General features: G+C 41.4%; 1 protein-coding gene across 1 annotated transcript in view; it reads left to right on the top strand.

The window, feature by feature from the left end:
- Positions 1 to 520: 520 nt before the first annotated feature.
- LOC106610502 (uncharacterized) overlaps positions 521 to 12,295 on the top strand; it is a 29,463-nt gene continuing 17,688 nt past the window's right edge. The window contains exons 1-13 of the mRNA XM_014209886.3: positions 521 to 787; positions 2,427 to 2,630; positions 3,345 to 3,376; positions 4,177 to 4,212; positions 5,559 to 5,654; positions 7,685 to 7,756; positions 8,393 to 8,437; positions 8,867 to 8,920; positions 9,279 to 9,332; positions 10,942 to 10,995; positions 11,684 to 11,737; positions 12,002 to 12,055; positions 12,142 to 12,186. Of these exons, the coding sequence (XP_014065361.1) occupies positions 706 to 787; positions 2,427 to 2,630; positions 3,345 to 3,376; positions 4,177 to 4,212; positions 5,559 to 5,654; positions 7,685 to 7,756; positions 8,393 to 8,437; positions 8,867 to 8,920; positions 9,279 to 9,332; positions 10,942 to 10,995; positions 11,684 to 11,737; positions 12,002 to 12,055; positions 12,142 to 12,186 (882 nt within the window). The 5' untranslated portion in view covers positions 521 to 705. The remainder of the gene's footprint in view (positions 788 to 2,426; positions 2,631 to 3,344; positions 3,377 to 4,176; positions 4,213 to 5,558; positions 5,655 to 7,684; positions 7,757 to 8,392; positions 8,438 to 8,866; positions 8,921 to 9,278; positions 9,333 to 10,941; positions 10,996 to 11,683; positions 11,738 to 12,001; positions 12,056 to 12,141; positions 12,187 to 12,295) is intronic.

Below are 12,295 nucleotides of genomic sequence, written 5' to 3'. Positions count from 1 at the left end.
TGTGTGTAAAACTGTGTGTAAACGTCAATCAAAGCTTAATTTCTGAAGCAATTTTCATGATCTGTCATGTTCAGATACTTATTCAGATCCTTGCATTCTGATATTCCATGACACAAAGGTGTCTGCTGGAAAACATCCACATGCAACAACATCATCTGAAATTGCACAACCTAAACCCAGCTGTTACTATTCCACATAAAATAAAATACTTAGCTTACAACGCAATTTAAATAATGAAACACTTGATGGCATGTTCCAAAATGTGGATTTAAAAACGTTCCTGACAAGTTGCCTCAAGTTGAATAGGCTACTATCAAGATTAAAGTAGGGTTGAAAATAGTTCGTTTGAATAAGAAAAAAATATCCATGGAGTCGGAAGATGACAGCCCCGGTGTTTGAATGTCCACGTTTTAACCAAAATGTGAACTTGTTTTACATGTTTTAAATGCCGCCCTTCCCCCCCGAACTGTGAAGGAGGGACTCCTTTCACTTGAACATGTACAAGTTATCTTCTGCTCCCAGGACCTCCCCAAAAGTTTGGCATATAAAAGCCCAGTTTACTCATTTGTTTAGGCAGTAGGGAGGTTCTGTCAGGGTCTGGATTGGAGTAACAAAGAACCGGACACTACGTTTTATGTTTGGAGTCTGAGGAGTAAAACCAGGATTCCCCTTGCTGCAAAGAGTCTACATGTCTAATATTTAGACATGTTCAGCTTTGTGGATATTCGGTTAGCGCTGTTGCTGAGCGCAACAGTACTATTGGCGAGAGGTCAAGGAGAGGACGATAGTAAGTATCACTTTATATGAGATTATGGGACAGGGACGCTCGCAGGAAGAATTGGATAGCGCGTAAAAGGATGCTGCGCACCTTTCTTTTGTGTTTGGGATGTTACAAATGATGCTTACCTACCCTGTGGGAAACATGGCGTTAAATTGTCAGCAAACATCATCAAAGGGGTTATACCATTGCTTTTGGAGCTCTGAAGCTCGATGCATTGAACAAGGATTTTATATTGTTCTGCTTCCATGGCTGAGCGTTCGTTCCCTGGCGTGCAGACACATGTTTAGCGCGCCCCTGCCATCGCTGTTCACGCGCTGTTCCATGTCCTCGGGCAAGGGAAATTCTAGCTGCTACAAAAGCTTGGATGCGCAATGATGACATGATGTTCAGATGGAATTGGAATAAACTAAACATTTACAAACCACTTGAAAAAATATATATTGCTGATGTAAATTAAATAAAAATAAGCAATGAGGACATCTTTTTCAGAAAAAAAGCTCAGAACAAAAGTTTATTTGCATCTGAGGCCTATATCACCAAAATCTAGGAATTATATTATGAACAACGCAACAACGAATTATGCATGGACTGGAAAAAGCTCCTCAAAGATTAGACAATAGGAAAGCCACGCCTTATTCCCCATTGGCCTACTAGTATAAATGGAAGTTTGTAACCTATTTAACAAACCCAAATGGAATTTGCAACAATAAGTTTCCATTGCTTCTTTTAGAGTAACTTTAAACCAGGGAGTCAAATTAAGTGAAAATAGTTTAACTATGACGTCTTCAATGGAATTGTCTAGACATCAATTGATCAGATTGGATATAGTGGCAGGGAGGGGCATGTGGCTCGGTAGATTTTGTCATTGTACAGGCTGGGAGCGCCACAATGTGGTAGATATTAACAATTGCATGTATAGGGACCCACCGGAACCCCAATTAGAGACCCTACAGGCTTGTCAGATGTTGGTTATAGGCCTAGGCCTGTCTGATGTTGGTTATAGGCCTAGGCCTGTCTGATGTTGGCTATAGCATCGCTTGTAGTTCAAAGTTCAAACATAGGCCTTGGTAATTATGCATGCCACAAAGCATTTCATTGCATTTGGAAACATTTTATGTTTCGAGGGGGCGGCTCCCCCATTTTTACCGACCACGTTACAACTCCCATTAGACACCCCCATGCTGGTCTACTGCAAAGGCAACAACCAGTGCAACACAATAGGACATTCAGTTAAGTTATGCCTGTAGTAGGGAGTAGTAGGGTCTCTGTAGTCTACTTTTTCTTAAATATTCTGTAAATAGGCCTATATCTAATAAATATCTAAAGGATTCTCAAGTTGGGCCTTGAGCCTTTGGGATCTTGGTAGGTCTAGGCCTTGCCAATCTTAGGCCTATGTCGATTCATTGAGAGTGGCCTCCTAGGATCCTACATTAGGTCTACAGTACCTGTGGCAGGAGTTCAGTTTCACAGTCATGACTGGTTTGCTCTTTTCTAGTTTTTCCTGCATTGTCACATTTTTATTTGAAGAGGTTTGGGTTTAGCCTACACGTTAGAAGTATGAGGCCTTCTGTTTAAATGATGTCACTTCTGATAGATTTATTTGCCATGTGACTTACCTTGCGTCTCCAAAACTCCATCTTCCCAGGTGGATTCGGCAGCTGCTCGTTGGACGGCCAACAGTACAACGATAAGGATGTGTGGAAACCTGAACCCTGCCAGATCTGCGTCTGCGACAGCGGAACCGTTATGTGTGACGAAGTGATTTGTGAGGACACAACCGACTGCGCCGACCCTATCATCCCCAACGGCGAATGCTGTCCTATCTGCCCCGATGACTCCGAGACGGAGGGTAGCCTACCTTTGATGACCTTATATTTATTTTACCTTTATTTATTTAACTAGTCAGTTAAGAACAAATTCTTATTTACAATGACAGCCTAGGAACAGTGGGTTAACTGCCTTGTTCAGAACGACATATTTTTACCTTATCAACTCGGGGATTTGATCTAGCAACCTTTCGGTTACTGGCCCAACACTCTAACCACTAGGCTACCTGCCGCCCACCTGTGCTTTGTGGTAGTGTTCTGGCACCGCCTAGTGGCACCAGTTGACTGCAATGTTTCCAGTTATAGACAGAGGGGGACAAACCCGAAAGGAACCGAGCAGCCCTTAGTCTACACTGCCCAGACTGGGCTGGCCATTACTTAGAATGGACTGTGGATACCTTATTGATGAGAAGCAAATCATTCAATTGGATATTACTATTGCTTTTCTTTTCCCTCCACCTTAATGAATGGATTAACCCTGTTAAATGCTAGAGATGTGGATGTGCAGATTCATTTTACACTCACATCTCCTCATATATAGGCCTAATCAGCATTAAGCCTGTGATGTCTTCACATTGCTGTATGGGGTCCAGCCATCATGCATTCATTATCAACACAGTATTATTGTACATTGAGAAACATTGTTTACAGGATAGTACTACTACACAGTTCATGTTTGATATGAGTTTATAAGGGGTAATAATAATATTATATTTTCCTCTCAATTGATTTCATAGGTCCCCAGGGGCCAGTAGTGTCTGAGACAGAGGTATTTATGCACATTTTACTCCCAAGATTGATTTATGTCAGTGAAAATGTATTAGTGCATGACACAGGAGGTTGGTTGCACCTTAATTGGGGAGGACGGGCTTAGTGGTAATGCCTGGAGCGGAATCAGTGGAATGGTATCAAATACATAAAACACATGGTTTGATGCCATTCCATTAGCTTCGTTCCAGCCATTATAATGAGCCATCCTTCCCCCAGCAGCCTCCATTGGTGCATGACTGTTATCATATTATTTAATAATGACAGTTCTGGCCTGCTTACAGGCATCATAAATGAGCCCATTATGTTCATTATGGGTAATATTTGTTGAAATGTGTGGTGTATGCTATTCATTTCAATTCATTCAAACTGTGATACCTTTCGAATGTGCTCTAGGCTTACCATTTGACTCTCCACCAAACAAACGTTCAATGCCTTTATTTGTGCTAAGTATACTGCTACCTCAGTAGGATTACACCTCTCTCATTGGTGCCTCAGTAGGCCTTCACTTCTCTCATTGGTGCTTCAGTAGGACTACACCTCTCTCATTGAAATGCCTCAGTATGCCTAAACCTCTTTCATTGGTGCCTCAGTAGAACTACACCTCTCTCATTGGTGCCTCAGTAGGACTACACCTCTCTCTTTGGTGCGTCAGTAGGACTACACCTCTCTCTTTGGTGCTTCAATAGGACTACACCTCTCTCATTGGTGCCTCAGTAGGACTATACCTCTCTCATTGGAGTGCAGTGAAAGGAGCACTGTAGCACAGCTGATTCTCTTCCTCTTGTTGTTCTCCCATAGGGACCAGAGGGAGGAGTTGGCCCCAAGGGTGATGATGTAAGTTTCAAGTTCAACTTAGGACATAAGTTTAACTTAAGTTCAACTTGAAGTTGTTTATTTTGTGTAATTAAATTGTATTGCTTGCGACATGTCCTATGGTTTAGATGTTCCATGAGAGGCCTAAGGAAAAGCATATTCTGGTACGGTGGATTAGTGTCATTGATTCTTCTGATGAATCATGGCTTTGCAGAAGTGGTGCTTGAGGTGGAGGTTGGGATTTGAACTGTAAAGGATTGTAAACACAGGTGGACATTTTGGAAGGATAGGAGCAGGAGACGGTCTTTGGCTAATCTGCTGCTTCTGTTCAGTACAGAATCAAATGGAGTAACTAGACAGTGAAATTAGGTTCTGAGTTTACACACCTATTTAACACACCTATAGAACATACCTATGGAATACACCTATTGAACATACCTATAGAACATACCTATGGAACACACCTATTGAACACACCTATTGAACACACCTATGGAATACACCTATTGAACACACCTAATGAACACACCTATTGAACATACCTATAGAATATACCTATGGAACACACCTATTGAACACACCTATTGAACACACCTATGGAACACACCTATTGAACACACCTATAGAACATACCTATGGAACACACCTATTGAACACACCTAATGAACACACCTATTGAACACACCTATTGAACACACCTATGGAACACACCTATTGAACACACCTATTGAACACACCTATGGAACACACCTATTGAACACACCTATTGAACACACCCATTGAATACACATATTGAACACACCTATTAAACACAGCAAAGCTAATTTGTAGTAGAGTTTTTACTGTACAATGTTATTGTAACTGTTTAACTTACACAAGTCTTTAAAAGTAAAGGTTGACATTAGTTTCTATTGACAGATATAGATTTTTCAAATATTAAACATATTGACCTATTGACCTTTGTTTGAACGTTGACCTTTGCAACCCAGGTCAAATCAGCACTAGCATAAACATTGACCTTTGCAACACAGGTTACACCAGCACTTGCATACCAACCGGTGTGAATGATTTTAAACATTTTAAAGAAAAAAAATCAACAATGCCAGAATTGCTATTCACAGCATGCACTACTTCACCACTTCAACCACCACTTTTAGGTCTATACCAATTAAAATATCATTTATCTTATGAAGTACATTAGAAGATAGGCCTGAATTTGTGTAATGCAGTGCACACAGAACTTTATTTATTTAAGTAACTCAGCCATGGGTTGTTGAAGGCTGAGCTGTTACTGAGTAGCTGTCTGTCAATATATATGTCTCTGTTACTGACTAGCTGTCTGTCTATCTGTCTGTCCATCTCTCCAGGGTCCTGAGGGTGTTCCCGGTAACGATGGCATGGACGGCCAGCCTGGCCTTCCCGGCCCCCCAGGCCCCCCTGGACCTCCTGGTCTTGGCGGTGGAGTAAGTAACCTCATGACAAGACAATATCCACTGACTATTCCTGTGGATATTGTCCAGTTACTACTACTCTTGTACCAGAGTTATTTACATCCATGCTTTTTACCTGAGAGGAAATATCAACTGAGTTAGAGAGCAGTGAGTTTACAGTTGCTCCCTGCTCCCTTCAGCACCAGTGGTGAGTTTACAGTAGCTCCCTGCTCCCTTCAGCACCAGTGGTGAGTTTACAGTAGCTCCCTGCTCCCTTCAGCACCAGTGGTGAGTTTACAGTAGCTCCCTGCTCCCTTCAGCACCAGTGGTGAGTTTACAGTAGCTCCCTGCTCCCTTCAGCACCAGTGGTGAGTTTACAGTAGCTCCCTGCTCCCTTCAGCACCAGTGGTGAGTTTACGGTAGCTCCCTGCTCCCTTCAGCACCAGTGGTGAGTTTACAGTAGCTCCCTGCTCCCTTCACCACCAGTGGTGAGTTTACAGTAGCTCCCTGCTCCCTTCAGCACCAGTGGTGAGTTTACGGTAGCTCCCTGCTCCCTTCAGCACCAGTGGTGAGTTTACAGTAGCTCCCTGCTCCCTTCAGCACCAGTGGTGAGTTTACAGTAGCTCCCTGCTCCCTTCAGCACCAGTGGTGAGTTTATAGTAGCTCCCTGCTCCCTTCAGCACCAGTGGTGAGTGGACAGCTCCCTGGTTCTCTGATCTAAGGCAGGGTTATGGAGGAGAGGAGTTAGAGTAGAGGAGGGCTCTCCAAGCTTGTTTTTGGTGAGCTACCCTCCTGTAGGTTTTCACTCCAACCCTGTTCCTGGAGAGCCACCCTCCTGTAGGTTTTCGCTCCAACCACTGTTGAAACCAACCTGATTCATCTTATCAACCAGCTAATTATTAGAATCAGGTGTGCTAGATTAGAGTTGGAGTGACACCCTACAGGATTGTAGCTCTCCAGGAACAGGGTTGGAGTGAAAACCTACAGGAGGGTAGCTCTCCAAGAACAGGGTTGAAGTGAAAACCTACTGTATGGTAGCTATCCAGGTACAGGGTTGGAGTGAAAACCTACTGTATGGTAGCTATCCAGGGACAGGGTTGGAGAGCCCTGGACTAGAAAGAGAAAACAGAGAGGCACACATCTGTTATGATAGTAGATAGAAAAGGTTCCTCCTCGTTAATAGTGATATTAGTAGATACTTGCCCCATTTTCGAATGAATTGTTTGATGTAGCAAGCTGTTATTTCACCCTATATGACTAAAGCTACATCCCAAATGGCACCCTGTTCCCTATATAGTGCACTACTTTTGACCAGAACCCTGTTTGAGTTCGAGTTAGAGACGGTGTTATTAACAGTTCTAATCTATTATAAACATGACTTACAGTACAGACAGTGTTATTAACAGTTGTAACCAGTTATTAACATGAGTTACAGGCAGTGTTATTAACAGTTGTAACCAGTTATTAACATGAGTTACGGACAGTGTTATTAACAGTTGTAACCAGTTATTAACATGAGTTACAGGCAGCGTTATTAACAGTTGTAACCAGTTATTAACATGAGTTACAGGCAGTGTTATTAACAGTTGTAACCAGTTATTAACATGAGTTACAGGCAGTGTTATTAACAGTTGTAAGTAGTTATTAACATGAGTTACAGACAGTGTTATTAACAGTTGTAACCAGTTATTAACATGAGTTACAGGCAGTGTTATTAACAGTTGTAACCAGTTATTAACATGAGTTACAGGCAGTGTTATTAACAGTTGTAACTAGTTATTAACATGAGTTACGGACAGTGTTATTAACAATTATAACCAATTAGAAACGTGGTTACGGACAGTGTTATTAACAGTTGTAACCAGTTATTAACATGAGTTACGGACAGTGTTATTAACAGTTGTAACCAGTTATTAACATGAGTTACAGGCAGTGTTATTAACAGTTGTAACTAGTTATAAACATATTTTGCTGTTTTGTCATCTCTATGTTTTATGTATTTAGAAACATCCAAAGCTAACTATTTTTAGAAACAAATTGATCATTTCTTTCCTTTCCTCCAGAACTTCTCTCCTCAGATGCACCATGGTTATGACGAGAAATCCAGCGGAGGCCAGGCCCAACAGGGACCAATGGTACAAACTGCTTTTTTTCTTCCTCTGTGCTGTTTAGTGTTGAGAGTGAAGCCACATTTCCAGGATACATGTAATTTAATTGAATTTATTTGCGTAAAAACATATACAGCAAGATATACATGGACATTGTATTCCCAGAGGATAGAACATAAAAGGAGTAATTAAAACACTTTTTTCCAAAATGGTCCTCGCTGAGACAAACCCCTTCAGGAACCCTGATAAGAGACAGTATCAAAACAGTTATGTTAACTATATGAAACACAGATAATGTGGACTGCTGCAATGCAAAACTGTCTTCACAAATGGCCAACCATTGTCTATTACCAAACATCTACAAAAATATTAGTCAGAGTTACGCAATCACATAGCCAGACCCCAGGCAGACCAGATTAGTATTGGTGTTTTTGAAGAAGATCATGGATCCTGTCGACACAGTAGAGTTTATACTAAGCTAGTGCTTAAACAGTACAATGCTTTCAGGTTTGCAGTAGTCCTCTGGTAGTGATCGCTCACAATCATCAGCTATTTTATCCTTTAGTTAACAATATCTCACACAATCACTTTATCTCAATCAAAGGAGGTAAAGTACTGCTGCAAATGGATTAATTGATTCATTGGTTGTTGTGTTTCCAACAGGGCCCAATGGGTCCCCGTGGTCTCCCTGGCCCACCAGGTAACACTGTAAGTATCCTCTCATTAGTCATTTGATGTGTTGTCAACAACACCAACCTCACTCATCTCATTCTTTTTTGACAATAAACATTTATTTGCATCTGTGTTTATTATAGCAGCTACATTCCCATGTTCCCTCTGACCATAACATGTCTATAGTTTGTTTTAGAGACTCTGCATACATTTCTACAGTATACAATGTAGTATATTTATGTCTTAAAACAGTACGTCTTATAGGGCTGGTTTCCCGGATGGAGATTAAGTCTAGAGTGGGACTAAAAAGCATGCTCAATGGAGAATCTCCTTTGAAAAAGCCTTTTAGTACATACAGGATTAGGATTAATTTGGTTCTGGAAAATGTCCCATCATTTGTTATAATAATAAATGTTATAGCTTAAATACTCTGTGTCATATGGTCTGATCTGTGTTCATGTCCAGGGTCCCCCCGGTCATCATGGTCCCCCTGGCGAGCCCGGTGAGCCTGGCGGTGCTGTGAGTATACAAACATTACAACTTCCTGTGCCCATCAGTATCAATTGACACACATTCTGAACGCATCACTTCCTGTCCATGACCATGTTGTAGTAGCCACCTCCCACGCACACACCCACACACACACACACACACACACACACACACACACACACACACACACACACACACACACACACACACACACACACACACACACACACACTGACTATTCACACTTGTGTGTATATTATATTTCAGTGAGCCCTGTCATTTGTGATCTATAATAGTCATAATAAATGTATACTATACCCCAGTAACCTTTGACCCAAAGCAACATACACACACACCTCCCTTCATGCTTGTTTGTTCCCTGTAGGGTCCCATGGGTCAACGTGGTACAATGGGCCCCCCAGGCAAGAACGGAGATAATGTAAGTTGTGTTTCCATGATCTCAACTTTCCTTCTATCTCATTCAATTTGTCAGATATGATCTCCACTTTCCTTCTATCTCATTCCATTTGTCAGATCTGATCTCCACTTTCCTTCTATCTCATTCCATTTGTCAGATCTGTAGCTCAGAAATCCTGATCATTAGTAAAGACAGTAAACTGAACTTAACATAGACTTCCTCTAGTTTTCCTCCTTTGCAACTTACACCATAATATTTCCCCCCACTGCATATCGACATGTATGATTACATAATTACATACATACTGTATTCATAATATATACAGTACCAGTCAAAAGTTTAGACATACCTACTCATTCAACGGTTTTTCTTCATTTTTACTATTTTCTACATTGTAGAAATTATAGTGAAGACATCAAAACTATGAAATAACACATATGGAATCATGTAGTAATCAAACAAGTGTTAAACAAATCAAATTGGGTTGAAGTCGGTGAATGTGGAGGCCAGGTCATCTGATGCAGCACTCCATCACTCTCCTTCTTGGTCAAATAGTCCTTGCACAGTCTAGAGGTGTGTTGGGTCATTGTCCTGTTGATAAACAAATGATAGTCCAACTAAACGCAAACAGTATGGGATGGTGTATCGCTGAAGAATTTCCAGATTTCCACCGGTCTAATGTCCATTGCTCATGTTTCTTGGCCCAAGCAAGTCTCTTCTTCTTATTGGTGTCCTTTAGTAGTGGTTTCTTTGCAGCAATTGGACCATAAAGGCCTGATTCACACAGTCTCCTCTGAACAGTTGATGTTGAGATGTGTCTGTTTCTTGAACTCTGTGAAGCATTTATTTGCGCTGCAATTTCTGAGGCTGGTAACTTTAATGAACTTATCCTCTGCAGCAGAGGTAACTGTGGGTCTTCCTCTCCTGTGGCGGTCCTCATGAGAGACAGTTTCATCATAGCGCTTTCATAGTTCTTGAAATGTTCTGCATTGACTGACCTTCATGTCTTAAAGTAATGATGGAATGTCATTTCTCTTTGCTTATTTGAGCTGTTCTTGCCATAATATGGACTTGGTCTTTTACCAAATAGGGCTCTTTTGTGTACCACCCCTACCTTGTCACAACACAACTGATTGGCTCAAACACATTAAGAAGGAAAGAAATTCCACAAATGCACTTTTAACAAGGTACACCTGTTCATTTAAATGCATTCCAGGTGACTACCTCATGAAGCTGGTTGAGAGATTGCCAAAAGTGTGAAAAGATGTCATCAAGGCAAAGGGTGGCCACTTTGAAGAATCTAAAATATTAAATATATTTTGATTTGTTTAACACTTTTTGGTTACTACATGATTCCATACGTGTTATTACGTAGTTGTGATGTCTTCACTATTATTCTATAATGAAGAAAATTGTAAAAATAACAAAAACCCTTGAATGAGTTGGTGTGTCCAAACCTTTGACTGGTACTGTATATATATGTAATTTAATCATAATATTTGCAATTTATTCATCACTTTTTTATGCATTTTTTTATGGCACATTATTGTCACTGTTTGCCACAGCATTGTTCACAGTGAGAGGACCTCTCTGTCTCTCCATCAACCTCGCTCTCCTCTCTCCTCTGCAGGGTGAGCCTGGCAGGTCTGGTCGCCCCGGTGAGCGTGGCTCCGCTGGCCCTCAGGTGAGTGGTCCTCTAACCCTATAGATCAAGGGTCAAATGCTCCTATCCAAACAGACCTGGCTCTGATACCAAGCATGCCTTCCAAATGGCTCCCTAATCCATATGTAGTGCCCACAGGGCTCTGGTCAAAAGTAGTGCACTATAAAGTGAATAGGGTGCTATTTTAGATGCAGCCCAAATATCAGTAGAGTATCTACAGGGTGAGATTTAAAGTAGAGTGTCTACAGGGTGGGATTTAAAGTAGAGTGTCTACAGGGTGGGATTTAAAGTAGAGTATCTACAGGGTGGGATTTAAAGTAGAGTATCTACAGGGTGGGATTTAAAGTAGAGTATCTACAGGGTTGGATTTAAAGTAGAGTATCTACAGGGTGGGATTTAAAGTAGAGTATCTACAGGGTGGGATTTAAAGTAGAGTATCTACAGGGTTGGATTTAAAGTAGAGTATCTACAGGGTTGGATTTAAAGTAGAGTATCTACAGGGTTGGATTTTAAAGTAGAGTATCTACAGGGTGGGATTTAAAGTTGAATTAGAACCATTGTAATATATGGACATTAAAGTAAATAACCACTAATCCAAATCAAGTTAGTTGCAGCACTGAAAAGACATACAGTACATGAAGAATAAAGACTGTATGGTTTTTGTCTGTTATGACGACCTGTCCACATCATTCCTTCTTCTGCCCTACAGGGTGCTCGTGGAACCCCTGGAACTCCTGGCCTCCCCGGCATCAAGGGACACAGAGTGAGTAATAGGAGGAGTGACATGAGGATGCTCCAGGGTGAAGTTTCCCCTATGTACAGATCTAGGATCAGCTGCCTCCCGAAATCCTATCCCTAACCATTTGTAGTGGAAATGTATAACTGATCCAAGAACAGCGACTAGGGGCTACTTCACCCTACTCCCATGATGATATGACAGCCATGACACTACTACATTCCTACATTAAACTCCTAATCATACAGAATGGCACTTAACCTAAAAAATGCTCTTTGATTTCCTTCTCAGGGTTTCAATGGAATGGATGGTGCCAAGGGAGACAGTGGCCCAGCCGGCCCTAAGGTTAGAGGTCAATCTAATGATATCTATCACAATGTACATCTATCGTTATCTGTTCTGGAGAACTCATCTGTTCCCTCTGACCACAGGGAGAGGGTGGTGCCCCTGGATCCAGCGGTAACCCCGGTGCTATGGTGAGTATCCTGTGCATATGATAAATACACTTTGATTTGATTTGAGTAATGCTCTCGTCTCAGTAAACATATCGGAGGCCATTAACTCTTAGGAACTTTAATGACATCA

The sequence above is a fragment of the Salmo salar genome, chromosome 01 (genome assembly GCF_965601325.2).
Source record: "Salmo salar chromosome 01, fSalSal1, whole genome shotgun sequence".
Lineage (NCBI taxonomy): Eukaryota > Metazoa > Chordata > Actinopteri > Salmoniformes > Salmonidae > Salmo > Salmo salar.
Note: the sequence above shows the minus strand (reverse complement) of the source record. Positions and strands in the feature narration are given on the sequence as shown.